Source organism: Dendronephthya gigantea, unplaced genomic scaffold (assembly GCF_004324835.1).
Source record: "Dendronephthya gigantea isolate DGI-Jeju-01 unplaced genomic scaffold, DenGig_1.0 000051F, whole genome shotgun sequence".
NCBI lineage: Eukaryota > Metazoa > Cnidaria > Anthozoa > Malacalcyonacea > Nephtheidae > Dendronephthya > Dendronephthya gigantea.
This window is the reverse complement of record NW_021163061.1, coordinates 817,102-844,976: the sequence shown is the minus strand read 5'-3', so window position 1 is coordinate 844,976 and position 27,875 is coordinate 817,102. Positions and strand designations below refer to the sequence as shown.

Genomic DNA, 27,875 nt, shown 5'->3' with positions numbered 1-27,875 from the left:
CCCCCCTCCGTATATAACTGCACAATTCCCCCCCCGTATATAACTGACAATTCCCCCCCCGTATATAACTGCACAATTCCCCCCCCGTATATAACTGACAATTCCCCCCCGTATATAACTGCACTACCTCCCCCCCGTATATAACCGCATTTATTTACACCCAAGTGTTATAAAACTGGAAGCCCGTGAAGATTATTTCCCAAAGGTTTTCCTGGACGAGACTTTCTTGCAAATTTGAGGCACAATAACGGAGTAACTTTCAAAACTCCCGAGCCAAAACATTAGCAAGTATTTGACACCGTGGAATCTTTTGATTAACCAACTATACGACCGCAGTTCAATAAATAATTTGGACAACATTTGCTGCTAAAAACCTCGACAAAAACAATGAAAATAATCAGATCTCTAGAGGAATCTTATGCGATTATTGAACCAATCAGAGACGACGATTTCTCCCGCAGATGTGAGAGCAATCCCGGAGGCAAATAAATGCCGGGATGGACAAGATCGTGCGGAGGAAAAAGCTCGTAGGAACCTTCCATCTGGGGTAAAAACTCGCACGCTACAACTGCTCTTTACACCGACCACGACATAACCCCGGGGGTCTACAGCCACCCCGGATAAATGTTCCAGGTTACCCTGGAATCCGTGAATCTCCTGGGCGGAGATTTTCCTGAGGTAACTTCCGTCGCTGCGAAATACTTGAATTCTCATGTTGATTTCGTCTGAAATGTAGAAGTTGTCTTCCTTGTCGACAGCAACGAAATTCGGACAGCTTATTTCACCATCCCACTTTCCCAGTTTGCCAAATGAAAGGAGAAATTTACCAGCGCTGTTAAACACTTGGACCCTGTTGTTTCCTGAGTGTAAAACAAGAGGTGGTTGGCGATGTATCTCGACATCTACCGTAAGCTAAGAGAGGGGACTGAGGGTTGAGGGGATGTGGAACTTGCACCAGAAGGGGGCTCACCTCAGTGGAGGAGGTCTTATGTTGTGGGAGGGGAGAACGTATATGGAAGCCAGAGGTCTTACTTGCGAAGAGGGGGGCTTACTTGAGAGAGAAGGGCTTTATTTTAGAGGGGAGGACTTATTTGAGAGGGAAAAGTCTTACTTCAAAGAGAGAAGTCTTATTTGAATGGGGAGGATTTATTTGAAGGGGGACGTAGCATAGTGTACCTTGATCCACAACAATAATACGATCCCTGCTATCAACCGCTATCCCCATCGGTCGCCAAAATTGTCCCTGGCCCCGTCCTTCACTTCCAAACATCCTGATGAAAACACCATCACTTGTGAACAATTGAATACGATTGTTCAGACAGTCGGAAACAACAATTGTGCTATCATGAAGTATCGTGACTCCGGTAGGACCGTTGAACTGACCAGCATCGCAGCCGCGAGAGCCAAATTGGAAAAGAAACTCCCCATAATATGAGAAAACCTAAGATTTGGATAGTTTGATGTGAGATTTAGAGCCGAATAAACAAAGCTTTCTTGATTGGTTAGCCTTTACTTTTTGGGCAAAAACTTGAAGAATCCAATCGAAAATACCCCTCAAGGAACATTTAGGCAAAGCTTGCTGTTTAAGAGCAAGAATGAGCGTTGCAAGAAAGCTAAAACCTTTCCCGAATATCATAAAATAGTTCCAAAAAGGTCAGCTGAAAAGCCCAGTGGGAAAATAAAAACATGCAAAGATAACTGACCTGTACCCTGTTGTTGTTGAAATCAGTCACAATGAGTCTGTCGTCGTGGTTCTGGTGGTCAACCGCTATGTCGCACGGATGATGGAACTCGCCACAACCTGCAACATTGAGGTACGTCAGCTAAAGTCCAAAGAAACACTAAAGAATATCTTGGACTGGAAAGTTGCAATAATTCTAAACTGTTCTTCCTGACTCTGAGTATTGGACACCCCAAAACAATCATGTTTTGAAGGAGGAAACCTTTTGTGTTTGATAAGGTGAGAATTAATGCTGTATGGAATTCCTCGCAAGTGAAAACGATGAAATCATCGCAAACTTGTGAACCGCAATGAGCTGTTAAAACGTACCTGAACCTCGTCTACCAATGCTTCTATTTCTCAATATCTTGTCGTATCTGTAATCACGAGCGCTCTGGCGTCCTCCATTCCAGATCTTGGTGCTCTCCCGTGAAATCACGGATCCCAGTTGAAAGTCTTTTCCCTCAACCCCAGAATTACCGCGTCGTTTGCAGAGGAAGTCTTTCTCACTCAAACTGTTCTTCATAGCGTTTCGTTCGTTCTCCTCTTGGACTCTTGAACCGACGGTGGAAGGTCTTCCTGCACAATCAATTCCAATTTGATTAATTATAAAAACAGTGTGATATTCTTTGAGAACTGTTTTGAAACGACAGAGGCAAGCAGTATCATTGAAGTTAGTTAACGTCTGTATAAATAACGTTAGTTTAGAGAGAAAAGTTTGGTAAAATTAAATAGAAAAAATTCTAAATTAACTGGTACCGTCATTATTATCATCTTCATCATCATCAGAATCGTCATCGTGTATTTCTGGTAAGGTTAAACCGTTCGTCTCCTTTCCTTGAGTAAAATGTTCCGCACGAATTTCCCATGATGCATGGCGAATCACGGCCTCGACTGCGGCTATGAATGTCGTGCCAGTCTTCTCACTTGCAACTCGGTTCAATTGCGACTGGACAAGAGACTTCAACGACAAGATTTCGGCATCTGTGCCGTGATGAAGCAGAACTTGCGAAAACCTGACCGCATCAGTTATCTGCAGGAAAGAGAAATGATTGAAATAAAACGAACAAGAAATTTGTGAAAAGAGAAATGATTGAAATAAAACGAACTAGAAATTTCACTGCCTTGTAAACCGAAGAAGCATGTTTACAATTCACGCCATACGAATTTCACAAACCTTTTCAATTCTTTTTTCTTCTTTCAACTGGGCTTGTTTGATCAATTTAAACTGTTTGTCATACCAGGTGAGAACCTCTTGCTGCAGTTTCACCTCGTATTCCTCAACCTTTTCTTTATACTCAACGAAATAATTCCTGATTTGATCGCAAATCTCGCTCTTGCGATCTCGGAGTTCGTCCACAAGAGTGCAACAACGAGACGCACATTTCTCGTGGTTGATAACCTTTAGGAGACAATGCCATGCTTTAATTGTACAGTTTTGCCAATCCTGTTCTTATATGATATTTGGTTCAATTTGTTTTTAATGCCCGCAGCAATCCCTACCTTGCAGGTAACCTAGTACTAGGAACTAACTCTGAGTATTTGTGGCCTGATTTTCTGAATTCTTGGGGAGCTGGTCAGAGATATTATGAAATGAAGAGATTAGAAGATGTGAGGTGGTAGACATTGCAGAGAAGATAAGGGAAGCAAGGTTGAGATGATATGGACACGTAATAAGAAGAGATGAAGGAGAGCTGGTCAGAGATATTATGAAATGAAGAGATTAGAAGAAGATGTCAGGTGGTAGACATTGCAGAGAAGATGAGGGAAGCAAGGTTGAGATGATATGGGCACGTAATAAGAAGAGATGAAGGAGAGTTGGTCAGAGATATTATGAAATGAAGAGATCAGAAGAAGATGTGAGGTGGTAGACATTGCAGAGATGAGGGAAGCAAAGTTGAGATGATATGAACACGTAATAAGAAGAGATGAAGGAGAGCTGGTCAGAGATATTATGAAATGAATAGATCAGAAGATGTGAGGTGGTAGACATTGCAGAGAAGATAAGGGAAGCAAGGTTGAGATGATATGGACACGTAATAAGAAGAGATGAAGGGGAGTTGGTCAGAGATATTATGGAATGAAGAGATCAGAAGAAGATGTGAGGTGGTAGATATTGCAGAGAAGATGAGGGAAGCAAGGTTGAGATGATATGGACACGTAATAAGACTAGAAGAGATGAAGGAGAGCTGGTCAGAAGAATTTAAAACTACACGAATGGCTAACCTTTGAAATCGCTCTGTCCAGCACAGCTTTCAAATTTGGTACTTCAATTGAAGAAGCCACGGTGACACTCACGGCATTATGACCCTGGTGTACATCACATCCCGGGCATATTGCCTCATCACACGACCGGCAGTATGACTCGACCAAATTCTCCTTGTGCTGCGGGCAGAACACCGTACGCTTCTCACTGCGACATATCAGATCCTCTTCGAACTTAGCAAACGATATCAAGCTATGTTCACGTGTCAGCTTCGTGTTCTCATGGCAGTAGACACATGCATCGCATAGGTACTCCCTACACTCTTTACAATACTTCAAAAGTCGATTATTCCCGGCCGAGCAATTCCCGCATTTAGGACCAGGGTTCTTTAACTCTTTCAGCAGCGACTTAGCCAGGCAGTTTGCGAAAAAATCATTCTGTTTCATTGCATTTGCGCTTGTTTCCTGTTCGCATTTTTTACATAATATACTTTCTTGCACCTGTTTCTGTCGTTCAATGCATCCAAAACAAAACGAATGAAGACAGTTTAAGATATACGGGTCCGTAAAGGTCTCATTACAAAAGGAACATCGAAGTGACACGGAGTCTTCGAGATTTCCATCTCCTCCCATCGTGTACACATACGAAGGTCTTGTTGATACAGTAACGAGCGAGCAACCAAGTTATATATTGAACTATTTACGATTATCTTGTAACTACATAAAACACCTGCAATTTGTCTGTGTTTAAATATTAATTAGGATCCCGTCTTTATCTATTCTTTCTTCTGCGAACGTAAACATATGTCTCGATGGAAAACCGCGAGGTAATTCGCCATAATTGGTTAACGGCGGCCGAAAAACAGCGTATATTTTAGCTCGCTTTTGTCGAATACATAAGAATGCTAGCCATATTGGAATATAAATGTAATATTATTTTGTCTGTGTAAAGGCAGTGCAAATATATTGTGTATTTTGAATTGCGTTTGAGCAATATATGGTTATTAATTGAGCGAACTTTACAAGGCAAAATTGTCTTTATATAGTAAATAGACTTTATTTAATGTTTATGGCATTTTAAACGTAATTTTATCCACAAAAACACTGATTTAAGTTGTTTGAATGATCGTGAATATGGTTTAGTGAATTTGTGCGTTTTAGTGCAAGATCTTGCAAGATAGTCAATATTTCAGAGCAATGCGTTATATATATGAACAACAAACTGATAAAATCCCTCTAAGTTTCGAGATGTTCGATAAATACGCTTTAACTTATGCTGTGGCAAGTGATTAGCAGGCATTGTGCTTAATCCTCCGTCAACGCGGTTCCATAAATCAAAAATTTTCAGCAGCCTATTCATTAAATTGAAAAGGGATCTTTTACAATCGTTTCTTGCTTAAAACAGCTGTTTTTTCTTCCGCTCTTAAAAAGGAAGGCGTTCAGATATATGATAATTACCAAACGTGCGTATGACAGGCTGATCTAATATCACAAGATATCGCATCTTAACTGATTGTAAACAATATTCTAACCATAATTTGCCGCTTATTTTTCCGCCGTGAATCAAAACAGGTTGTAATGTATAAAAACGTTATGACTACATTTGTTGTGCATGTCATAAATGCTAGTTTGTTTTGAAAAATGCGATGATGAATACATTGAATGTATATTATAAAGCATTTCGTGCGAAATGATTGATATATCACACTTTGTTGAGACTTTAGTCTGCCAGCGAAATATACAGTTACAAGGCAATTTAATGTTTTTGTAGGTTTAGAGCAATGAACGAGTCTGTCGGCTGAATTGGATAAGAGTAAACAGTTGTATGCCTACGAGTTGACCTAATTTGTGAAAGAATTCTATATAGAATAAATGATCTTAAGGAAAAATTATTTTTAACTATACACTTATTTTCACTTCCAGTTAAGTTTCGTTTGTGTAATGTAGAGTAATTGCGGTGAATAGAATTGTTCCTAAACACATCCATAAGGGACCTCTTGTGACCCTACATGCCGGGTATATTCTGCGGTCTGAGCTTCAGTAAGGTATCAACAACACTGGGATCAGCTAGGGTCGTTTGATCGCCAAATGACGAGTTACCCTGAGCAAGCTCACGAAGCACACGGCGCATGATCTTACCCGAGCGAGTCTTGGGAAGGCCTGGGGCGTATTGTATGACATCCGGGGTCGCTATGGCGCCAATTTTCTCCCGAACTAAGAGGGAAAACAATTCGCTCTTACTACCAGAAATATTAACAGAATATTTTCAGAAAATAAAAAGATAAACACCCCACCTTTTTCCTTTAGCTCTTTGACCAACTCGTTGGTAAATTCAAATCCCTACGACAGAGAGGCAAACTTAGGAGTAAAACTTTACTGCGCCAGTATAAACAATAAATATTCACGCCATTTCACAATATATATTCACGGTAGGAAATTGCATTGAACAATACCTGCATTAATGTTGTATAACAGAATATACCAACGCCTTTGATATTATGTTGATACCCAACCTACGGAAATAACACAATATATACATTCATCGTTCTTCTGTCTGTGAGAAAATATTCGTTTGAAAAAAGCGGGAAAAGAACATTTTCTGATTGTGAATTGCTTCGGGGGTAACAGTAAAGTTCATCTTAAGATAAGAGGAGCAGAGTGTGGGAGAAAATTTGAAAGTGTGGCTCTGTATATGATAGGAAATAACGAAACTAGTTTGATGGAGTAGCGAGCTGAGATTGTAAAATATTTTATTGTATTCCGAGGGATTTTCTGCGAGGGGTTAAGGCTTCCCGTGAGCTTTTAAATGTTAGATAATAAAGTAATATGAACAAGGATAAAATAAGGAAACGCAAGGAAGGATTGATGTTTACCACAGCAGCTTCAGAAACAGCTCCATGTTCGACCAACGCGCTCTCAATCTCAGCTGTGCTCAGCAAATGACCTGAGACATTCATACAGTCATCCACGCGACCCACTATCCAATAATATCCATCTTCGTCCCGTTTGCATTCTGAAATGAAACGCGCGTAGTTCAAATGAAAAAAATGGAAAAAAACTACCCAGTATCCATATAATTTTAGCATGATAATTTGAAAGATGTGGTAAGTGCCACAGTACCATCTCCAGTATAATAATATCCTGGGAATTTCTTGAAGTAGACGGATTCAAAGCGATCGTGGTCACCGTAGACTGTTCTTAGCATACCAGGCCAGGGTTGTTTCAAAACCTGGGCAAGAAATACGCGTGTCAAGGTGTTGGATGTCAAAGGATGAAAAATTTTGAAGATGAAGTCTTTTCAAATATAAAAATGAATCAAAGCTCTACCAGAACGCCTTCGCAGGGTCCTTCCAACTCATTTCCATCTTTGTCAACGATTGCTGGAACGACTCCGAAAAACGGGAAAGTCTAATCGAGAAAAGAATTATGGGATATCATAAGGAGGTTTTCGACCAATCATAGTTCAGAATACGCTCACGTGACGTGTCGATGGCGACATACCGCTGACCCAGGTTTCATTGGAGTAGCCCCAGGAAGTGGCGTGATCACGTGTCCACCCTGAAACATACATAACCATCAGCATTAAGCATAATAACAACCACAATATTACAGCTGAAATTTTAGCGGAATCAAGTGAGATCCCAGCGTAACAGGTTAGACCAGTTTCTAAGCAGTTACAACGAAGCTGGGCAACCCTGTTTAACCTCTCCAACCCGGGTAACCAGGATCTTATAAACAAGTCCACGACAACCATACCGTTTCTGTCTGCCAGTACGTATCAACAACAGGACATTGTCTATTCCCGACCACATTACGATACCACAACCAGGCTTCAGGGTTGATTGGCTCACCCACCGTACCAAGGATCTTCAGAGAATCACGATTGTGTCTGGAAATATAAACTTAAGGTTGACGGAGCTGCCCGGAACCTGCAAAGACCTCTCTGAAGGCTAGTTTCCACTCAGGAAAAATCTCCTTTGGATCGGAACGGACAGGAAAATTTCCTTTGTCGGTGAATTCTCAGGCAGCGTTTATACAAAGGAAACTTTCCTATCCTGTCCGATCCAAAGGAGAAACGTAACCATATACTCTAAGGCCTAGGTTAAACCATGCATTTTGGTTGCGTCGAATGCAATTCAAGCAATAGATAGCATGATAATGAAGCTTTAAAGAGATTTACCATCTCATTATCAATTGTTTCAATTGCATTCGACCTGAGAAAAAATGACGTTTGCACTAGGCCTCAGTTCCTAATACAACAAGGTTCGTCAACAATCCTTACTTTTCCACCAGATCCTTTCCAAATCTCATCAGCGACCTGATGGCAGTTGGCGCTGTGTAAAATTTCGAAATTTTATACTTCTCGCATATTGCCCACATTCTTCCAGCGTCGGGATAGGTTGGCGCTCCTTCGAACTAAAAAACAAAGAGAGAAAATCCTCGTCATTCATCGTATGACCAGTTCTTCGGAACTTCTTAAGCCTTGCATCACAGGATTTTCAGTATAAGATGAAAATAGCGGATTCCCAGCTTAATCTAAAAATCAAACTAAACAGACTCAATTTACACTGGACAAAAAGTTCCTAGCTAAAATAGCTAAAATATACACTGCCAGACTACAAAATACAACTACACATACAACTACAAAATACGAGGATACAAACATTTGGAAAATTTGTAGTGTTGTTTTGCTTACTAACCATGACACTCGTAGCACCGTTTGCCATTGGTCCGTAGGTGATGTAACTATGGCCAGTAATCCAACCAATATCAGCTGTACACCAGTACACCTCACCAGGATGGTAATCAAAATCATATCTGAAATATATCAATGGGAGATATTATTTTCTTTGCCATAAACTTAGATCAGAAATCATTTCATCAAATTGAAATGAAGTGGAATATGGCTTATCACCAAATCTTATTCCTTGTTCTAAGAGTTTTTGCATTCTGAGACCTTCAGACTTACTTGAATGTTGTTGCAGTATACAGCATGTAACCAGCTGTCGTATGAAGAACACCTTTTGGCTTACCAGTTGAACCACTAAATCAAAATTAAAAATCATTGAGGAAAAATATTTTGCAAATTGTTCCTCATAAATTTTGCTTGAGGGTGATATTTTCTCATCAAGTTGTATAGTTTAAAAACTTAGGTCAGCCGCAAGACAGGAATATGGACATGCCTGGTGTAAAGCATGAACAAAGGATCTTCAGCATCCATCCATTCTGGTTCACAAGTCGTCTCAGCTGTCTTCATCTCATCATGCCACCAAACATCCACCCTGTCATTCCAATTGATCTGATCCAAAAGAAGAGATAGTTATCAAAAAATGGCAACAAATTATGATCAAGTTGACGGCCAATTGTCTTGAGGCCATGACATGATAATGATGAATGTTCAGTGAACAGGAGCGACATACCATACCTGGATATTACTGGGACATACCTGGATATTACTGGGACATACCTGGATATTGCTGGGACGTTCTGGAGCATCTCTATATTTATCTCCATTTTTTTGAGATGATCCTAAATGTTTAACTACGATACTAAGTGGCACTGGATGTCCCCTGTTTAGAGAAAGAAAGACATGACTTTTTACACAAATACCATACAGTAATTAGCATCACAATAAATTTTTGCAACCAATATGTGTGTGCTAGGATTGCTTCAGAGGTTTAGGGTTGGGCAATGTTTTACCTGAAGGAACTTATTGCAATGCATAAGAAATTGTAACATAATTCTAGGACCTTATAGTCTATGTAAAGTTGATTGCATTTAAAAATAATTTGCCAGCTGTTTCGTGATTCTTACATTTGTTCACTAATAACCAAGGCTTTATCCGCAATGGACTTCAATTCCAACAGCTTCATACCACGGTAATAACCATCTAAAATATGCATTATATCCATCAGCTAGTATTAGGTATCTGGTTCGTATTTCACCATGTATAGACATCAGATGATTTTACAAACATTTTTTATTTGCTGGTTTACCCACCTGCGGTTATCAGCAAGGAACATCTTGAGTCGACCAAGCGCTCTCCGAGAGCTTGTGACGAAAACCCAGCAAACTATGTTAAACATACAAATAATAAATATTATATCTATACGGATACTGATTTTTTTAGTATTCCAGCCTGCTAAATATAAGCTCCAATGCCTGATAAAATTTTCCTAATGTGGAACATAATACATTGTCTGAATTAATGTCATATAGATATCTTGTAGTTGCAAGGACATTACATGGTGCAATGCAGAAAATGATTATGAAAGGAGACAATTCTTTACCACAATGGAATGAACAGCTCCAATCCTTGCGCAAGCCAACATGGCAACCACCAGCTCAATGATCATAGGCAGATAAATGGCAACTCTGTCACCTTTTTTAACACCTGAACAAGTGCAAAAAAAGGGTTTACATGTGCACAAATGAACATGCATAATTCACACAAGACACTGGCTAATTTCTTGTAGGACCATAGCTGAAATGCAGCATACCACAATATTATACAAACCTTTTGCCTTGAGAACATTTGCAAACTTACAAACTTCTACCAACAATTGTCCGTAAGTGATCTCACTACAATCTCCTGGATAATTACCCTCCCTGAGAAAGAAAGACACCGTCATCAGCACAATAGATTGAAAATGCAAATTTCAGGCTTGTAGGGAACTCATTTTTCATGCAAAGACTCCATATCAATTGTGAAAGACATCAAGACTGTGCAAATTATATATAGTTTTGTTCCTAACATCCAACAACAATTCGAAGAGTTGGCCAAGAAATCAGAATTGGACTTCCTGCTACAAAGATATAAAGTCCATTTTAAAAGGCTTGCAAAGTTCATATCTATCCCATGAAATGTACATTTGAATAGGCAGTAACTAAGAGCAGAATATTATAGTTGTTTGGGACAAAAAAGTGCTTACATTGCAGATCCGTTGTTGAATTTTGTCACCCCAAAACTAATATTTGCAGATAGCATTTAAATGAGCAACTATTATATGCATAAAAAACAGACAGGCTTGCTTCAAAACACAAAAATATAAGCAGGATACTACAATATGGCCCTAAATGGCGATATTATTTACGTTACTACACAGCAGTCTGCAGGATAGGCAGCAACGCGCATCTAGACTTTGTTCCCATCTCGCTTTTGCAAAGTATTTTGCAATATCCTGAGGCTGCAATTTGGTAATCGCATAAAAAATCTTTATCGTTTTATCCTAAACTGCTACAGCTACAATGAAAGCTTTCCATATTTCATGAGCTACCTGCATGACCGATAGACCACGGTCATTGAACCAAAGTTACCAAACTGTGCAAGAAGTCAAACATAGTAAAATACTAACCAGTAAAATGCAACAGTATTTTCGCCGTTTTTTTCTTTTACAATCCTATCCAAGACATTATAACAAATATTAGTTTGAGCTCCTTCCATCCACTTGATGAAAATAGGTCCATTTTCAACGTTGAAGTTGAAGGACAAGAAGGTAGTTGGAAGTTTATGCCAGTGGAACTGCTGTGCAATCTCTCCCCAAAAGCCTTCGGGATCTTCCACAGATCGCTTGTACATTTGCTGGTATTGCTCCATGCTTTTGACGTGAGCTTCAACAGCAATCCTGCTGTCTGGCTGGACGATGCCATGAAGTTCTTTGTCGCTATGTTCAAATAAAACATGATCAGAAAGCTGGCGTCTTGTAGTGACTGCCATGTTGGCGCTGTTCGCAAGAGTTCCCCCTGATTCGTCGTTTGTATCGCCGACTAATTTGGCGATACTTTGACAAAGTGATCGGCAAAATTTACTCTTGAGTCACATTTTCTAATTAGCACCCTGCTACAACTTGAAAGTCGATTGATCAATTTTGTCGCATCCAATTCGCTTCTACAGTATTGTAACAAAACTGCGTTAGCTTTAGTTGATTTGCTACCCATATGCATTGCAATTCGACTATAAAGGCGATGTTACACCTACCAATTTTCAACACCAACCGATCGCAACGCAACCATACGCAAAAATTTGTGTTGTGTGGATTAAAAACAGTTCATAAACTTTCAACTTGTTTCTGAAACAATTTCTGCATGCTCATATATACTGTATTCGACGCGTAAACCTGTTTGGAAACATTGCTGCGTTGAGTGTTGAAAATTTCTTTATGTCACATTTACCTTAAAACGTTTGTATCAGAAGTGGATTGAATCGAACAAAATTGGATCGTGTGAACACACCTTAAGATGAAACAATAATTCTTTTCACTTGCAAATCACATAAAATCTATATTTTCCATTACGTTATTAATAATAATATTTCACATTTATATTGCGCACATTCTAAAACCCATTATAGTTTACTAGCGGTAATAATAATATTTCACATTTATATTGCGCACATTCTAAAACCCATTATAGTTTACTAGCGGTAATAATAATATTTCACATTTATATTGCGCATATTCCAAAACCCATTATAGTTTACTAGCGGTAAAAGTAATAATATTTCACATTTATATCGCGCATATTCTAAAACCCATTATAGTTTACTAAGGCCTCCCATTTTCCAAAATGGCCAGTTCTAATTGGAGTTCTAAGACCACATTGGAAGAGCTCAAATTTCAAAAATTCTCTGCAGAGCAGCTATCATTTACAACCCAGAGGAGGGTTCGTGCTCTCGTGCCAACAACACATGTTAGCAAATCTTGAAGTAGCTATAGAATGGGCAGTTCTCAGGAAATTTTTGTTAGGATGACCCCTGTAACAGTTTACATGGCAATTCATGTATGCGTATATGAGTTAAACGATCCCGTAAAACTATATCATGTCATGAATAAAGCGAAAAAACCTCTAACAATTTTAGGACTTGGTGAATACGGGGGGCAGGCAGGATAATTAAACTGGAGAATCATGCATGCAGGTATAAAAAACTCGTTGATTGTTTTCCTGTTTTAACTGTCTTAAGGCTAGCGTTATATTATTGCTATTATTTCAGCAAAAAACCCTATTTTTTGTGCATCTCTGCATAGGTTTTAATCTAATAAATATGTTTGAGTCATTTTTTAGGTCGTTCTTCAGGTGACGATTTCTTACAGACCGTTTTTCTTTGTCATTGACCATTTGTCATCCCAGGTATATTCTTCGGTCTTTGTGACAGCAGTACGCCAACAATCTCAGGATTTGCGAGAGTCTCGGGCATATCGTCAAAATTTTCTTTGCCGTTAGCCAGCTCTCGTAGAATACGGCGCATGATCTTACCCGTGAGGGTCTTAGGAAGGGCTGAGGCAAATTGTATCACATCTGGTGTTGCGATTTTTCCAATCTTTTCCCGAACTACAATAAACGAAAAAAACAGACCTTAATTTAGTCTGACTACAAGATGAATAGTGAAAGATAATTTCACTAAATAATGGGTAAAACACCACCTCTATCTTTTAGCTGTTCGACCAACTCGTTTGAAAATTCACAGCCCTGAAACACAAGAAACTTTAAGCTACAACTACGCCACGCAGACATGTCATGTATACATAGCAAATGTCACAAATTGCACTGAAGAATACCTCGTTTAAAGTTGTATAACAGTATACACCAACTCCTTTGACATTATGTTGATACCCAACCTACAGAATTCCAACACAATATAACAACACACTTCTCTGGGAACGTCGAGAAGAAATACATCTTTTAATTGCAAATCCCTGCATTTGCATTAGGTCTGTGTGACCTGTTTCCTGTGCCCCGAGGGTTGCTCTCCTGCTAGACTTTCCTTGAACCACAGGCATAGAGTGTCGAATATAATAAACAATCATAAAATAGGCTAAAGCAAGGAAACACAAAGAGGAGTGATATTTACCGCAGCGGCCTCAGAAACGGCGTCATGGTCAACCAACGCGCTCTCAATTTCAGCCGAACTCAGCAAATGACCTGAGACCTTAAGGCAGTCATCTACACGACCCACTATCCAGTAGTATTTACCTTTGTCCCGTCTGCATTCTGAAATAAAACGGGTTATAAGTGCGGTGGAAAGGTGACTAAACCATCCTGTATCAATAATATTCGTGCCACAGTACCATCTCCAGTGTAATAATATCCTGGAAAATCCTTAAAGTAGACGGATTCAAAGCGATCGTGATCATCATAGAGTGTTCTCAGCATTCCAGGCCAGGGCTGTTTTAACACCTTAACAAAAAGCAAAAAAAGATAAGTTGCAAAATTTCTATAAATAAATATATTGCATTTACGAATAAAAAAAATGATACAGTTTCAACGTCTGTTAAGGGGTTCAAAATCCCAGTGACTTCCATACTCGTAACGAACTTACTTAGTTATATAAGAGTTTCCTATCTGTTTAAACATAAAATTTTAGCAAAGTCCTACCAGAACTCCTTTGCACTCCCCTTTTAACTCCACTCCATGCTTGTCAACGATTGCTGGAACGATGCCAAAAAACGGGAAAGTCTAATCGAAAAAATAATTGAATATTATAACGGAGTTGTTATCAAACCAAATGTCAGAATACGATCACGTGACGAAGAAAACGGCGAGACATACCGCTGACCCAGGTTTCATTGGAGTGACACCAGGAAGAGGTGTGATCACGTGTCCACCCTAAAACATCACATAACCCGATTGATGACAATAACCAATTTATTTTTTTGCAATGTTTATGTCATCATATACGGGGTGTATCAAAAAAATGCGACTACAACAATGTTTGGCTTCTTTTTTCAGTAATCTGGCAACCCAGATACGCGAGTCGATGATTCGCACTGAAAAAGGTATTCCTGGTCTAGCATTATGCTTGAACTGAAACTACACGAGGTTTTTACGTTAAATAGCGCAATACCGTTTCCGTCTGCCAGTACGTATCAACTACGGAACTTTGTTCGTTGCCAACGGAATTACGATACCACTCCCAAGCTTTAGGGTTGATTGGCTCGCCGGCCAAACCAATGACTTTCATTAATTCAGGATTAGGCCCAATACTACAAGTTCAATATACAATGATATAGAGCTACCCAGGGACGTCTGGGTAGATTTCCTCAGAAATCTAATCAATATAATAACACTAGTCTTGATTTTTAACGCAAATCATTATACGTTCAGTTCTCAGACAATATTTCTTACTTTTTCACGTCTTCCCTCTTGCTCATAAGCGACCTGACGCCAGTCGGCGCTGTGTAAAATTTGGAAACCTTATATTTCCTACATATTTCCCACATCCTACTAGGATGAGGATACGCTGGTGCTCCTTCGAACTGAAATATGAAAGACAGGGGGTTTTACTTACTAAACAGCCAACTTATAACAGGGTCCTTCTGGACCTCTCAGTTTCATCTAGCGGTTCTCCTCTGTAGTAGTACATGTAAATTTATAAAAAAAACTTCAAGTTGATTTTAAGAGGGTTTTTTAAGGTAGAAATTTCTGCTCTAAACTGCTCTTTCTAAAGATGTAGCAGGGCTAATCTTTCCGTTATAGTCTTACTAAAAGAAAAAAACAGACTTTTTAAACTTTCATCACGCAAGGTGAAATTACAATATCAACCAGCACTGAGCACTATATTATACCTCTGGCCTGAGATTCAGGTTAGATCACAATCAACACAAACATCTGAGGAAACCACGTCCTTGAATATACTTACTATGACACAGGTGGCACCGTTTGCCATTGGACCGTAGGTGACGTAACTATGGCCAGTCATCCAACCAATATCAGCTGTACACCAGAACACGTCACCAGGATGATAATCAAAAACATACCTGGAAGGAAAGAATTTTACCCGTGGAGTAAGCTATATTTCCATTTCCTGATTTCCAATGAGGGAAATTATCTATAGATCTCTCAAATCAATTTCACACTAGTAATTAATACTAAACTTTGAAAACATTTAATATTATTACCTTGTTGTGTACGTCATGCACACAGAACTTACTTGAATGTTACTGCAGTATAAAGCATGTAACCAGCTGTGGTATGAACAACACCTTTTGGATCGCCAGTTGAACCACTAAATCAAAATAAAAACCTCTCCTATTAATTTTTGGATTGATGAAAAAATTCAAACAGTTTGGTTAGTCTCTTTTTCAATAGATTTATTTAGGTAGAGTCTGTTTCGTTTTTGTCTGTTTTCGTATTTCTTTTTACACTTGGTTAACTATATAATTTAATATCTTGGGTCAGCTGCTAAATAGGAATATGGACATGCCTAGTATAAAGAATGAACAAAGGATCTTCAGCGTCCATCCATTCTGGTTCACAAGTCGTCTCAGCTGTCCTCATCTCATCGTGCCAGCACACATCCACCCTGTCATTCCAATTGATCTGAAAATAAAAATATATTATTTCTACAGATATGCTTGAATGTTAACATTAACCTCTTGACTTGCTGACATCTTAACTTGCATGTTTTTATACTTTTGATTGGCTTGCACAATGATATCCTCACAGGTTAAAAATTGTATATATATATATATAATTATATATGACCTGGGTGACAGAACTTTAGCATTGACTGCATATTCTTGTTCAGAATTAAAAAAGCTTGCAAGTGAACCTGGGTTGTATTAGATTTAGTGATTTACGTGATTAATAACTGCAATAAAGGACATACAGGAATACTTGGACATTCAGAATTTCCATTTCTATCAGATGATAGTAAATGTTGTAAATGTCTTACTACGATACTGACAGGCACTGATTGTCCCCTATATGGAAAAAAACACAACTTGATTCACGGCAATTTCTATGTTAATTAGAAATTTCTGGTTGTGAATTGTGATCACAGGGTTTTTTGTTGCAAAATCTTGCTGCAATGATAATTCGATTAAAGCTTAACAAAATCTAGTAAATACGAGAGCACCTTTGCTTACTTTTGTTCACAAATAGCCAAGGCTTTATCAGCAGTTGGCTTTAGTTCCAACCGGTTTCCATCACGGTAATAACCATCTAAAAGATACATTAACTTCATTAGCTAGCAATATGTCCAGCTAGTTTGTATATATTAATATATCACCATTGCCAGACTGTTTTACCAGCTTGACCATTGACCATTAACAGCATAACTTTAGTTCAAGAGCTAGCATACCATACCTGCTGTAATCAGCAGTGAACATTTTGAGTGCATTAAACGGTGTGCTAAGGCTTGAGGTGAAAACCCTGCAAACTTGATAAATATTAACACAGGATTCATATTAAAATATTTGTAAATAATAAACTTTTCTATTAGCATTTATTAGTTACCTGAATTAATTTGTGTACATGCTTTCTTAATGCCACTATATGCTGAAAATTATTATGAAAGAAAAGAATTTTTTACCACAACTGAATGAACAGCTCCAATTCTTGCGCAAGCCAACATGGCAACTATCAGCTCAATGATCATAGGAAGATAAATGACAACTCTGTCACCCTTTTTAACCCCTGAACAAGATAAAAACAATGGTTTGAATATGCATATAATATACTTGTGTCATATTTAACTAACATGCTGCCTATATTTGTTTGCTGAACCATGACTTAAACAAAGTACTACAATATCACAAACCTTTTGACTTGAGAACATTTGCAAACTTACAAACTTCCACCAGCAACTGTCCGTATGTGATTGCAATATGTTTGTCTGGATGATCACCTTCCCTGGTAAAAATGCAAAGTTTTAGAACAATTAATTGCTATCAGGCAGCAAATTGCATTCATTGGTTAGCCTTTATTTTCTCGTCTCGTTACAGCAAAGATGAAAAATAGAATTTTATGTCAATATGAGTTTATATTCTGCAACTGCCGGTAAAATATACTAACCAGTAAAATGCAACAGTATTTTCACTATTTTTTTCTTTTACAATCCTATCCAAGATATTATAACAAACATTGGTTTGAGCTCCTTCCATCCACTTGATGAAAATAGGTCCATTTTGAATGTCAAAGTTGAAAGACAGGAAGGTAGTTGGAGGTTTACGCCAGTGGAACTGCTGTGCAAACTCTCCCCAAAAGCCTTCAGGATCTTTCACAGAGCGCTCGTACATTTGCTGGTATTCCTCCATGCTTTTGATATGGGCCTCTGCACGGACATCAGCATGTGGTAGGATGACATGGTAAAACGTTTTGCTGTGTTCAAAGAAAAACATTATCAGAAAAGATAAATATCAAGATGTCAGTCAAATGAGTCAATCTTTTTGATGAAAGTCTGCACATGTAAAGATATTTTGAAATTTTGATGTTTGTATCACACTGCACAAATTAAAAATCGAGTTTGGCATTAATTTGCAAAACAGATGGATGTATTTGCACAAATGGATATTGCAAATTTCGAATTTGCTAGCAAGGATATTCGTAATAGCCCAGCCAAACTCTGTGCAAACTCAAAATTTGGTTTGGAATGCTGCAAATCTAATACAAATAACAAATCTAAGTTTTCATCCTGTCATCATAGATATATTTTAGTGGAGATGATACAAAATACTTTACTAATTACTGTGCTGCGTAGTGTGAACCATGCAACTGATGCAAGATGTATTAATTTACTCTATCTAATAACAGGCAATTATTATAAAACGCAATTTTACTTCTTTTGTATTTCTCAATCCAAAGTTGAACTAGATCCGAGTATATCTCCAGTTCAAATCTATTAGGCTATGTGCACACGAGAGTCGTTTTCGAGCGTTTTCAATATCGTTTTTGTCTATATTTAATATTGTTTTGTCCACACAATCCGAGGGAAAATATCCTCAATATGCTAAACTAGCGTCAACTTCTATTGTAAATTGACGATGCTTGAAACAGTTTTGGGATGAAAACGAATGTGAAAACGCTCGAAAACGTTACCGTGTGCACATTATTGCCTTAATCTATATAAAGTTTAGCGATCCAAAATAGTGATAATGTGATATGTAGACGGAACACTTATATTGAAATGTTTAGCAGCGCAAAAGTAAACAATGAGTTTGTTTACATATGAAACATACTTAATAAAGACCTTTTCAACCTGAAACACAAGTATTTAAGATACTGTGACCTGTCACCAGGAGTCTTACAAGCTTATCATCGTTGGAGCAGCATTAAAACCTTTTATATATGTCTTTGTTTGGTTTATTTAGTTAGATTAATGAACTAATGAAGCTACAAAATATGCTACAAAATATGACGATGTTGCATAAAATTACATGCAGCACAAACGTCGCAGATATTGAAATAAAAACAAAACTTGAAAAAGGGGATCGCGCCTGGTTCGCCCCACACCAGGATCACTGTATAGGCATGAATAACTTTCACATGAAAAGCTATTAAGAATAAAAGCAAGCATGCTCATGAAGTGTAAATAATAAATCTAGTTAACAAAAGATAAAAAAAATATCGAAACTAACCCGAATACGTCCAGTGATGGGGTAGCGTAAGACGGAAAAAAACTATCTTCTTTCTCACTCGTCTGCATGGATCCCGCTTGATCACCCATATTTCAATTACGGGAACAACTAGCTAAATCAAACTCGTAGAAATTCTCTGTTCTCCAACGCCATCTTTGGTGTCAGCTGTGGTTTCACTTTCGCGGACTTTGCCCTGTTTTTAACCAGGTTTTGTTCAGTTAAAGTACCGTCTGCGCCCTGCGGTGCGCACGCCCGACTATATAATATTTTGCGTTATCATCATCAGTAATTTCTGCCCATAACATTGCAAGTCAACAAACTATAAAAAATCCATCAAAAGTGACTTTGTACCCAAGAAACTGGAAATAAGTTTTCGGTCCGTAAAATTGGACCGTGGGAACCATCGACAAATCCTTTCTTTGCATTTACAAAACGCAACTTGTTTCCTGGTAAATTCATCTCTCAAATGGCAAAGACAGTTTTCAATTACAACCACACTAGTTCTCTTTTTGTTTCCCATGATTTTTCTTTAGTAATAAACTTGGTGTCATCATTCCTGATCACTTCAACCACTCAAAACTGAAACACTGAAACAGAAGCGCAAGGCAACAGTAAAAAGCCGGATTAACGCATATAAAATGTTACTACTTATTATATTTGTCATTTTTACACGTTCCAAATTGTGATTACATGTTTAAAACTACAGCGGTGTTGTGATAAATATTAATGTTCTTAATAAACTGCAACGCAGTGGCAAACTTGTATATATATAATAAACATTACAACTCTGTGCACTTTTCCCGAACGGCTGAAGTCTGTTTCCAGTGATTTACACAACTTATATGATTTCAAAGAGTGAACGACGATAGTGGATTAGGATACGTTTTAACGTGCTACAGAGTTGGCAGGGTAGTCAAAGTTAAAACCTCGTTATTATTTGACCGATTCAATATTTTGCGTATCTCTGCATAGACTTTAAATAGTTTTAAACCATAAATATATTAAATAATTTTGCGTCTCGTGAAGGAAGTTATCCTGCTGGGGCCGGTTGTATCAAGCCCGTTTAGCTTAAACGCGGTGAGAACCTTTCCTTTGTCACTGAATGACTCACATCCCTGGTATATTCGTCGGTCTATATTTCAGCAATTCGTCAACAATCTCAGGATTTGCAAGAGTCGCGGGCAGATCGTCAAATTTTTCTTTGCCGTTAGCCAGCTCTCGTAGAATACGGCGCATGATCTTACCCGTGAGAGTCTTAGGAAGGGCTGGGGCGAATTGTATCACATCTGGTGTTGCGAAGGCTCCAATCTTTTCCTGAACTATAAAAGAAAGATAGATTTAATTCAGTCTCACTACGAGAAGAATAAAGGGGGCTACGAGAAGGGGGTATTTTTAAATTATGGGGTAAAAACACCACCTTTTGCTTTTAGTTCTTCAACCAGTTCGTCTGAAAACTTGTATCCCTGCCGAAAATTGAGAAACTTGAATATAAACTTTTACTGCAAACACTAGGATATTCAATGTCATAAATTGCTTTAAACAATACCTTCGTCAACGTTGTATAACAGAATATACCATTTCCTTTAATTCTATGTTGATAACCAACCTAGAGAATTAGCGGGATAAAAACATATTACTCAAGTGTCTATAAAGTGTGTCGAAAGAGATTATAAGAAACACAGGCAGGCGATATGTCTTCGAAAGCACAAAGTTTTCTTCGCTTCAACAAGAAAAATTTCCCAAAACTATATCGCTAAATCAAGGAAACGCAAGGAAGGACTGATGTTTACCACAGCGGCTCCAGAAACAGCCACATGTTTGACCAACGCGTTCTCAATTTCAGCCGTGCTGAGCAAATGACCTGAGACATTTATGCAGTCATCCGCGCGACCCACTATCCAATAATATCCATCTTTGTCTCGTTCGCACACTGAAATACAATGCGTATAATCCAGTGGTATAATCAGTTTGTATGAATGGATAAAATATTACTCTCGTATATCATTGGATAAAATATCACATCTCGTATAAAATACTCTCGTATCTCGTATCTCGTATCTCGTATACCATTACAATTGAAAGTTGTGGTAAGTGTCACAGTACCATCTCCAGTGTAATAATATCCTGGGAATTTCTTGAAGTAATCTTTTTCAAAGCGATCGTGGTCACCATAAAGCGTTCGTAGCATACCAGGCCAGGGTTCTTTGAAAACCTGAACAAAAAAAGAATAGAGATATTTTACAACCGATGTTGGAAAATAGGTTACTAACTATTGCATTTTTAGGTAAGAAATTATTTACCGAACACACAACTTAGTTCAATATCAGTTTATGAATTAGTTTACAAAAAATTTAATACCAGAACTCCTTTACAATCCCCTTCTAACACTTCCCCGCGTTCGTTAACAATTGCTGGAACGATTCCAAAAAACGGGAAAGTCTAATAGAGAAATAATTGAAATTTATAATGAATAAACTTTTAATAAAAACAGATTTATATTATATAATAATATATAATTTATTTCGAGTGTTGAGAATGATATCGAACGAGTGAACGCATGTATTATTCTCCATATCTTACGATGCTGTTATCTAATTAAATGCACCGATTAAACCTCAGAATACCATCATGTGACAAAGCAATCGGCATAATTGGTATACTAAGAGTGGAACATACCGCTGACCCAGGTTTCATCGGAGTAGCGCCAGGCAGAGGCGTGATCACGTGTCCACCCTGAAAGATAATATATAGAGAGCTTCAGATTTGACTACGGCTCTTGCTACGGCTACGAGATTCGTCACTGTGGCGCGAAACAAACGTTGTATGCATACGCCACCTCGTACTGGCATGATAAACCTCTGCAAACACAATAATAAATGCAAGTTTATCCTGTCAAATATTTCGGAAATTTTACGCCAACTATTTCGAAAAATACACATAATCAAAGGCCACGGTCACGAAAAACAGTTCTCTCAAATTATTTTCTGGAAAAAACGAGAAAATGTAAACTTTTATTACTTTTTAAATCACGTAGTGAGGACTACGAAGTTTCCTTAAAATGCCGTAGTCAGATGAGCGACGGCTACGAGTGTGTGGCCTCAGTACGAAGTATCACGAATATCACGTCCATGTGACGAATCTCGTAGCGGTAGCGGGAGCCGTAGTCAAATCTAAAGCTCTCTAATAATAACTGTATAACATGAAAGCAACCATGTAATAAATACATTATTTAAATCAGAAAACCATGCATATTTGGGGTGTTATCGTTAACCAGCACTGAAACAACAGATTAAGATATATTGTTTGTGATAGCCTAAATTTCAATCCATACCGTTTCTGTCTGCCAGTATGTATCAACCACAGAGCTTTGTTCATTGCCAACAACATCACGAAACCACCACCAGGTTTCCGGGTTGATTGGTTCACCAACTGAGCCAAGAACTTTCAAAAGTTCAAGATTGTATCTGATAATAATAGTTTAGAACTAATCAGCGAGTGAATAAATTTCTGGGGAAATATAATCATAGATACACCAGTCTTCGTTCTTAACGCAATTCATTTCTTCGAAAATCCTCACCCCTCCACGGCTTCTTCCCCATATGTCATCAGTGATTTGATGGCAGTTGGTGCTGTGTAAAATTTGGCAACCCCTAGTCTCTGACATATTTCCCACATTCTGCTGGGATCAGGATAAGTTGGTGCTCCTTCGAACTAAAAGAATATTTTTCTCCTAAGCAACGATATCTCATGACAAGTAATTTACAGTGCTAAAAACACATAAGGTGTAGGGCTATATATGAAATGAACATTGCAATGACCCAGAGTAGCATAATATATACATTTCATCTCATGATATGTTCATACGAGTTGGCAGAAACCAGTTTGAATTAGGCTGTTTTTCAGGGGGTCTGGTAATAGCTTTAACTATCCAATTACCAACTTAGCATCAAATGTGGTATAACAACTGCCTAAATAGACAAAACACTTCTCGACGTTTCGACCTGAGGGCCTTCGTCAGGAGAGTTACTATGACTCTTCTGACGAAGGTCCTCAGGTCGAAACGTCGAGAAGTGTTTTGTCTATTTTAGGCAGTTGTTATACCACATTTGATGCTAAGTTGTTTGAAGACGCTGCAACGCTGCTCCCTGGTTATATTGGAACTTACCCAATTACCAACCCAATTCCTTATTAAAAACCTGTAAACTGCGAATATGTTCGATCCGAACAACAAGCAGGGTGACGATAGCACATCATTAGGCAAGCATTTAGAGAAAGTACGTTCATACTAACTATGACACAAGTGGCACCATTTGCCATTGGACCGTAGGTGATGTAACTATGGCCAGTGATCCAACCAATATCAGCCGTACACCAGTACACCTCACCAGGATGATAATCAAAAACATACCTGAAACATATCGATTAGCGCTAGTTCTAAGGGTAGGAAAAACGAATACCATGTGACAATTTGGACCGACGTGCGGTGTAAGGACGGGGTAGTGTCGCAGCTTCTCGCAAGAATGATTTTCATTGGCTGAACTTTACAATACATTTCTGTTTCAACCAATAGCATAGCTTCGTTCTTTAGAAAGCATAGAAAAGCATTATCCTGATTTATCCAATTGCACGAAAGCTTCCGAGAGCTGCGACATGTCCGTAAGGACGCTTTGCGATTTACAAAAGGTTTTTTTATCACACAAAACCAACAGAAACTATAGAGTATAGTCCAACTTTTTATTTTTTCCTTCATCAATTAGGATTAATGATCAAGTTAAATTGTCTTATTCTCTTATTTTCTAATACTAAATTTTATCAATTATATATCCAAAAACATGAAGACTGATATCTGGTGATCATGCACATAGAACTTACTTGAACGTTGTTGCAGTATACAGCATGTAACCAGCTGTTGTATGAACAACACCTTTTGGCTTGCCAGTTGTACCACTAAATGCAGTCCGATAAAAATTCGAAATAAAGGAAAATTGGTTTGATAAAGATGAAATACCACACTATGTATCTTGCATTCTTTACTGAACCAGAATGTTAATCTTACAAGATGTATATATTTATGTGGATGTATTTATGTTCAGTTTTTGACTTTTATCAAAAATGTTCTGCAATTTGCCCATAATCATCATATCTTGGCTGCATGATATTTTTTTCCATCTAGTTAACTTTGTATCATTCATACCTGGTGTAGAGAATAAACAAAGGATCTTCAGCATCCATCCATTCTGGTTCACAAGTCGTCTCAGCTGTCCTCATCTCATCGTGCCACCAAACATCCACCCTGTCATTCCAATTGATCTAAAATCAACAAAAAATATCATATTTATGTGGACCTGTAATTCTCATGCAATTCTAGGAAACAGACCAAGTAGGAAACAGAATTAAAGTATTAACCCCAATAGGTTCTAATTTACAATTTAAAAAAGGACAATGCAGATGTTTTTTACAACAAACATTCTGTACTGAATATGACTGAGATAGAGTAATCATAGACATTGTGTGAATATTAGGGACTTACCTGGATATTGCAGGGATGGTTTGGTGTGTGTAAATGTTTTAATACGATATTGAGTGGCACATGATGTCCCCTGTTATAGAGAAGAAAAACTTGACATGTCAGAATTGTATTCTATGGTAAATTGTTAATTAATGTAAACCCCTTGCGAAGTCAACCATATTGGGTCGCAAACTTATACTGTAAAAACAAATGGCAGACTATTTTTGAGGTACTTCATCATTGCAAGAATGTAATGTTTAATAGTGTTCTGTAAAGTGTGAAACTATTAGGTTATTTTATGAATTTCATCTGCGAAGCTTATTTCTGGTTGGATAGGCATGTCGTAGCTAAGTTATCTTGCTTACTTTCGTTCACTAATAGCCATGGCTTCGTCAGCATTTGATTTTAGTTCCCACAGGTCGGTACCACGGTAGTAACCATCTGCAAGATGTATTCAATTCTTTAGCTAGCAATGTACTTTTCATTTTTCATATTGCCAAACAACATTGGCTATTATATATAATATATGACCTACCTGCTGTTATCAGCAGGGAGCACTGCAAGTCCACTAAACGCTTTGCTAAAGCTTCATATGAAAGCCTAGTGAACTAAATATTAAATAAAGAGAGAAAAACATATAAAAGTGCTGTAAAATTTATTGATTGAAAAGATTACTACTTACCACAATGGAGTGAACAGCTCCAATCCTAGCGCAAGCCAGCATGGCAACCACCAGCTCAATGATCATAGGAAGATAAATGACAACTCTGTCACCCTTTCTAATACCTGAACATGTGCAAAAAGCATTAAATGCACACATATGTATAAAATATTTCAGTGGTATGCATACTCTTTATGAATTGCCACTCATAATCACCTGTGCCTTCTACTATGAAGTACATGCAGTAAGCCATATATAGCTAGGCTATAGAACTCAAAATCATCCTAACCCTAGATTTTTGGCAATGCACGTTTGCCAAGCATATATAGCTAAATCTATCAAATTTAGCATGAGTGGAAATAAATCAAAGACCATCATGTATGGATAAATTGCTAATTAATACATAAGCCACAGCCAAAATACCACTAACCTCTTTTCTTCAAAACATTTGCAAACTTACAAACTTCCAACAATAGTTCTCCATATCTGATTGCTTTATTATCACCAGGAAGATTACCTTCCCTGAAAAAAATACATGTTCATTATACAATTACTTAATGGTTTCCGTGTTTGGATGGCCTGATCCGAACACGGGCTTCAACTAATTAGAACACGGGTTATATACATGTTATTTTATAATAGCAATTACTGGTTCATTATAGGCATAAAGTTCATGTAATACCAGGTGATTTGACCCTTTAGTTGAAGAGTATATATCATGAAGTACATAGTGGACTGATGGTCAGCAATTTTACATAAATCACATAATGTAACAACTGTCGATGTTTGAATTCAAAAGAATCCAATTAAGAGTGGCTTGGTTAAGTTTTGTATTGTCAGGGAAAATCAACATGACCACAATGGCTTATTTCCCAATGAAATTATTTTCTATACATACACCTTGTATATACATTCATTGCATCTCAATACTGTAACAGCTACAATGAAAAATACCTGCCTGTAAAATACTCACCAGTAAAATGCAACAGTATTTTCACCATTTTTTTCATTTACAATCCTATCCAAGACATTATAACAAATATTAGTTTGAGCTCCTTCCATCCACTTGATAAAAATAGGTCCACTTTCTGGGTTGAAGTTGAAGGACAGGATTGTGGTTGGATGTTTATGCCAGAAGTATTGCTTTGCAATCTCTTTCCAAAAGGCTTTAGGATCATCCACAGATTGTTTGTAAATTTCCTTGTATCGCTCCATGCTTTTGACATGAGCGTTTGCAGTGAACATGATGTGGGGCAGAATGACGCGGGACCCATTTTCTTCGCTGTTTCAAATAAAGCATAATATAAATAAAACATGACAACAATGTTTTTGTTTAAGACAAGGCCAAATGCAATTTTATGCGACTCAAAGTCTCAAGGCAACGATAAGACGCAGGGTAGCGCTAAATTTACCGGGAAGCATCGTTTTCTAAATAAAAATATCGATTTGGCGTGCGGAGAAGTCGCTAAATAAAATATTAAATCAATAGAGAATACTCTAGAAAAATTGAACTTGACTACAGGTACAACAAATGATGCTGAAAGTAAGACAAATGTAAACAAAGCGTTCGCTTTTAATATATTTCGGCCATTAAACCACTTTACACTCATAAATGAATTGTGACCTGTCACGTAACTCACGTTAATTTGTTAACGTCTCAATATTACTTGGAGCAAGTCAATTCAAGGCTTTTATATCTGTCTTTGCAATGCGACGATGTCTCAATTTACATAAATAACACCTGAATTCATTGTAGTTTGGGGCTAAAATTCCTCAAGTCCGGTGTTAGGCGACTTAAGACGACCATATGACGTAGAGTACTCTTTTAAAATATCAAAAGAAAGCATCGTTCTTAAAAAAACTGAGGCTGGAATCATGCGTCCGTCGACCATAGGGAAGGACGAGACTATAAGTCCTTTATGCATAGGAATTGAACTAGTACAATAGCCTCTATAGACTATAGTCTATAATAATTGAAACATTGTTCTAAGAAAGGGATTATTACTGTATCGGTATGCAAGTCCGTAACTTAATAAACTTATCTCGTAAACCGCTATATTGAGAGCACTATAAAAGTATAGTATACATAATATAAATATAATGAAATGATAAGATCAAAGTCAAACTAACCCACATTCGTCTAGAGCGGCAATAATGAAAACTGATTGATGATCATGAGCCATATTTCAATATCAAAGTTGGGCGTTTATTTTGTGATTTTGTCCAACAGCGCCATAATTCGAAGAATTTGTAAAATGTGGTTTCCAAAACAGGTGCCTCGTACCCAGGTTCTTTTTTGGAAAACATAAAGGTTATATAAAGAACACATATAAACATATAAACTTGCATATTCAGCTACGATATAGAGATCGGTGGCCGTGAAAATGAGCGCGCAGGGGTGCTTCAGGTGGACCCTGGGTGGACGCA

The 27,875-nt window shown here is 37.8% G+C and overlaps 4 protein-coding genes across 4 annotated transcripts; all 4 read right to left on the bottom strand.

The window, feature by feature from the left end:
• Window positions 1-147: 147 nt before the first annotated feature.
• On the bottom strand, window positions 148-5,221 carry LOC114528797 (E3 ubiquitin-protein ligase TRIM71-like). Its single transcript, XM_028550513.1, has 7 exons — window positions 3,947-5,221; window positions 2,898-3,122; window positions 2,480-2,753; window positions 2,051-2,299; window positions 1,704-1,801; window positions 1,177-1,441; window positions 148-860 (listed from the first exon to the last, which is right to left on the bottom strand). The coding sequence occupies exons 1-7, from the start codon at window positions 4,556-4,558 to the stop codon at window positions 406-408; spliced, it is 2,178 nt and encodes a 725-aa protein (XP_028406314.1). The 5' UTR covers window positions 4,559-5,221; the 3' UTR covers window positions 148-405.
• LOC114528799 (acetyl-coenzyme A synthetase, cytoplasmic-like) lies at window positions 5,215-11,680 on the bottom strand. Its single transcript, XM_028550515.1, has 18 exons — window positions 11,281-11,680; window positions 10,443-10,534; window positions 10,216-10,319; window positions 9,926-9,998; window positions 9,740-9,815; window positions 9,393-9,495; window positions 9,109-9,224; window positions 8,895-8,969; window positions 8,626-8,743; window positions 8,208-8,341; window positions 7,682-7,814; window positions 7,427-7,483; window positions 7,253-7,333; window positions 7,046-7,154; window positions 6,799-6,938; window positions 6,379-6,438; window positions 6,220-6,265; window positions 5,215-6,139 (listed from the first exon to the last, which is right to left on the bottom strand). Exons 1-18 carry the CDS (start codon window positions 11,640-11,642, stop codon window positions 5,931-5,933), a joined length of 2,088 nt encoding a protein of 695 aa, XP_028406316.1. The 5' UTR covers window positions 11,643-11,680; the 3' UTR covers window positions 5,215-5,930.
• A 560-nt stretch (window positions 11,681-12,240) lies between these two features.
• On the bottom strand, window positions 12,241-19,443 carry LOC114528798 (acetyl-coenzyme A synthetase, cytoplasmic-like). The gene is made up of 19 exons (XM_028550514.1): window positions 19,279-19,443; window positions 17,717-18,022; window positions 17,463-17,554; window positions 17,235-17,338; window positions 17,009-17,081; window positions 16,789-16,864; window positions 16,530-16,623; window positions 16,125-16,240; window positions 15,852-15,926; window positions 15,561-15,678; window positions 15,047-15,177; window positions 14,766-14,904; window positions 14,471-14,527; window positions 14,297-14,377; window positions 13,990-14,098; window positions 13,773-13,912; window positions 13,480-13,539; window positions 13,345-13,390; window positions 12,241-13,252 (listed from the first exon to the last, which is right to left on the bottom strand). Exons 1-19 carry the CDS (start codon window positions 19,365-19,367, stop codon window positions 13,029-13,031), a joined length of 2,130 nt encoding a protein of 709 aa, XP_028406315.1. The 5' UTR covers window positions 19,368-19,443; the 3' UTR covers window positions 12,241-13,028.
• An 852-nt stretch (window positions 19,444-20,295) lies between these two features.
• LOC114528800 (acetyl-coenzyme A synthetase, cytoplasmic-like) lies at window positions 20,296-26,675 on the bottom strand. Its single transcript, XM_028550516.1, has 18 exons — window positions 26,422-26,675; window positions 25,879-25,970; window positions 25,470-25,573; window positions 25,323-25,395; window positions 25,153-25,228; window positions 24,809-24,878; window positions 24,473-24,588; window positions 24,151-24,225; window positions 23,569-23,686; window positions 22,856-22,989; window positions 22,610-22,742; window positions 21,955-22,011; window positions 21,637-21,717; window positions 21,382-21,490; window positions 21,069-21,208; window positions 20,825-20,884; window positions 20,696-20,741; window positions 20,296-20,597 (listed from the first exon to the last, which is right to left on the bottom strand). The coding sequence occupies exons 1-18, from the start codon at window positions 26,661-26,663 to the stop codon at window positions 20,386-20,388; spliced, it is 1,938 nt and encodes a 645-aa protein (XP_028406317.1). The 5' UTR covers window positions 26,664-26,675; the 3' UTR covers window positions 20,296-20,385.
• Between the last annotated feature and the right edge of the window lie 1,200 nt (window positions 26,676-27,875).

What these genes read in the sequence shown, in the direction of transcription:
- LOC114528797 (XM_028550513.1), bottom strand. Translation starts at nt 4,558, where the DNA reads ATGGGAGGAGATGGAAATCTCGAAGACTCCGTGTCACTTCGATGTTCC. An exon ending in CATTGGTAGACGAGGTTCAG is followed by an intron (nt 1,802 to 2,050) that starts GTACGTTTTAAC and finishes TCAATGTTGCAG; the next exon opens with GTTGTGGCGAGTTCCATCAT. An exon ending in TATTATTGTTGTGGATCAAG is followed by an intron (nt 861 to 1,176) that starts GTACACTATGCT and finishes TTTTACACTCAG; the next exon opens with GAAACAACAGGGTCCAAGTG.
- LOC114528798 (XM_028550514.1), bottom strand. Translation starts at nt 19,367, where the DNA reads ATGGGTGATCAAGCGGGATCCATGCAGACGAGTGAGAAAGAAGATAGT. An exon ending in GGGAGTGCAAAGGAGTTCTG is followed by an intron (nt 14,099 to 14,296) that starts GTAGGACTTTGC and finishes CTTTTTGTTAAG; the next exon opens with GTGTTAAAACAGCCCTGGCC. An exon ending in CGAACAGCTAAAAGATAGAG is followed by an intron (nt 13,253 to 13,344) that starts GTGGTGTTTTAC and finishes CGTTTATTGTAG; the next exon opens with TTCGGGAAAAGATTGGAAAA.
- LOC114528800 (XM_028550516.1), bottom strand. Translation starts at nt 26,663, where the DNA reads ATGGAGCGATACAAGGAAATTTACAAACAATCTGTGGATGATCCTAAA. An exon ending in TTGTTTATTCTCTACACCAG is followed by an intron (nt 24,226 to 24,472) that starts GTATGAATGATA and finishes GACTGCATTTAG; the next exon opens with TGGTACAACTGGCAAGCCAA. An exon ending in GGGATTGTAAAGGAGTTCTG is followed by an intron (nt 21,491 to 21,636) that starts GTATTAAATTTT and finishes TTTTTTGTTCAG; the next exon opens with GTTTTCAAAGAACCCTGGCC.
- LOC114528799 (XM_028550515.1), bottom strand. Translation starts at nt 11,642, where the DNA reads ATGGCAGTCACTACAAGACGCCAGCTTTCTGATCATGTTTTATTTGAA. An exon ending in GAGCTGTTCATTCCATTGTG is followed by an intron (nt 9,999 to 10,215) that starts GTAAAGAATTGT and finishes TGTTTAACATAG; the next exon opens with TTTGCTGGGTTTTCGTCACA. An exon ending in GGAAAGGATCTGGTGGAAAA is followed by an intron (nt 7,815 to 8,207) that starts GTAAGGATTGTT and finishes TTATATTTCCAG; the next exon opens with ACACAATCGTGATTCTCTGA.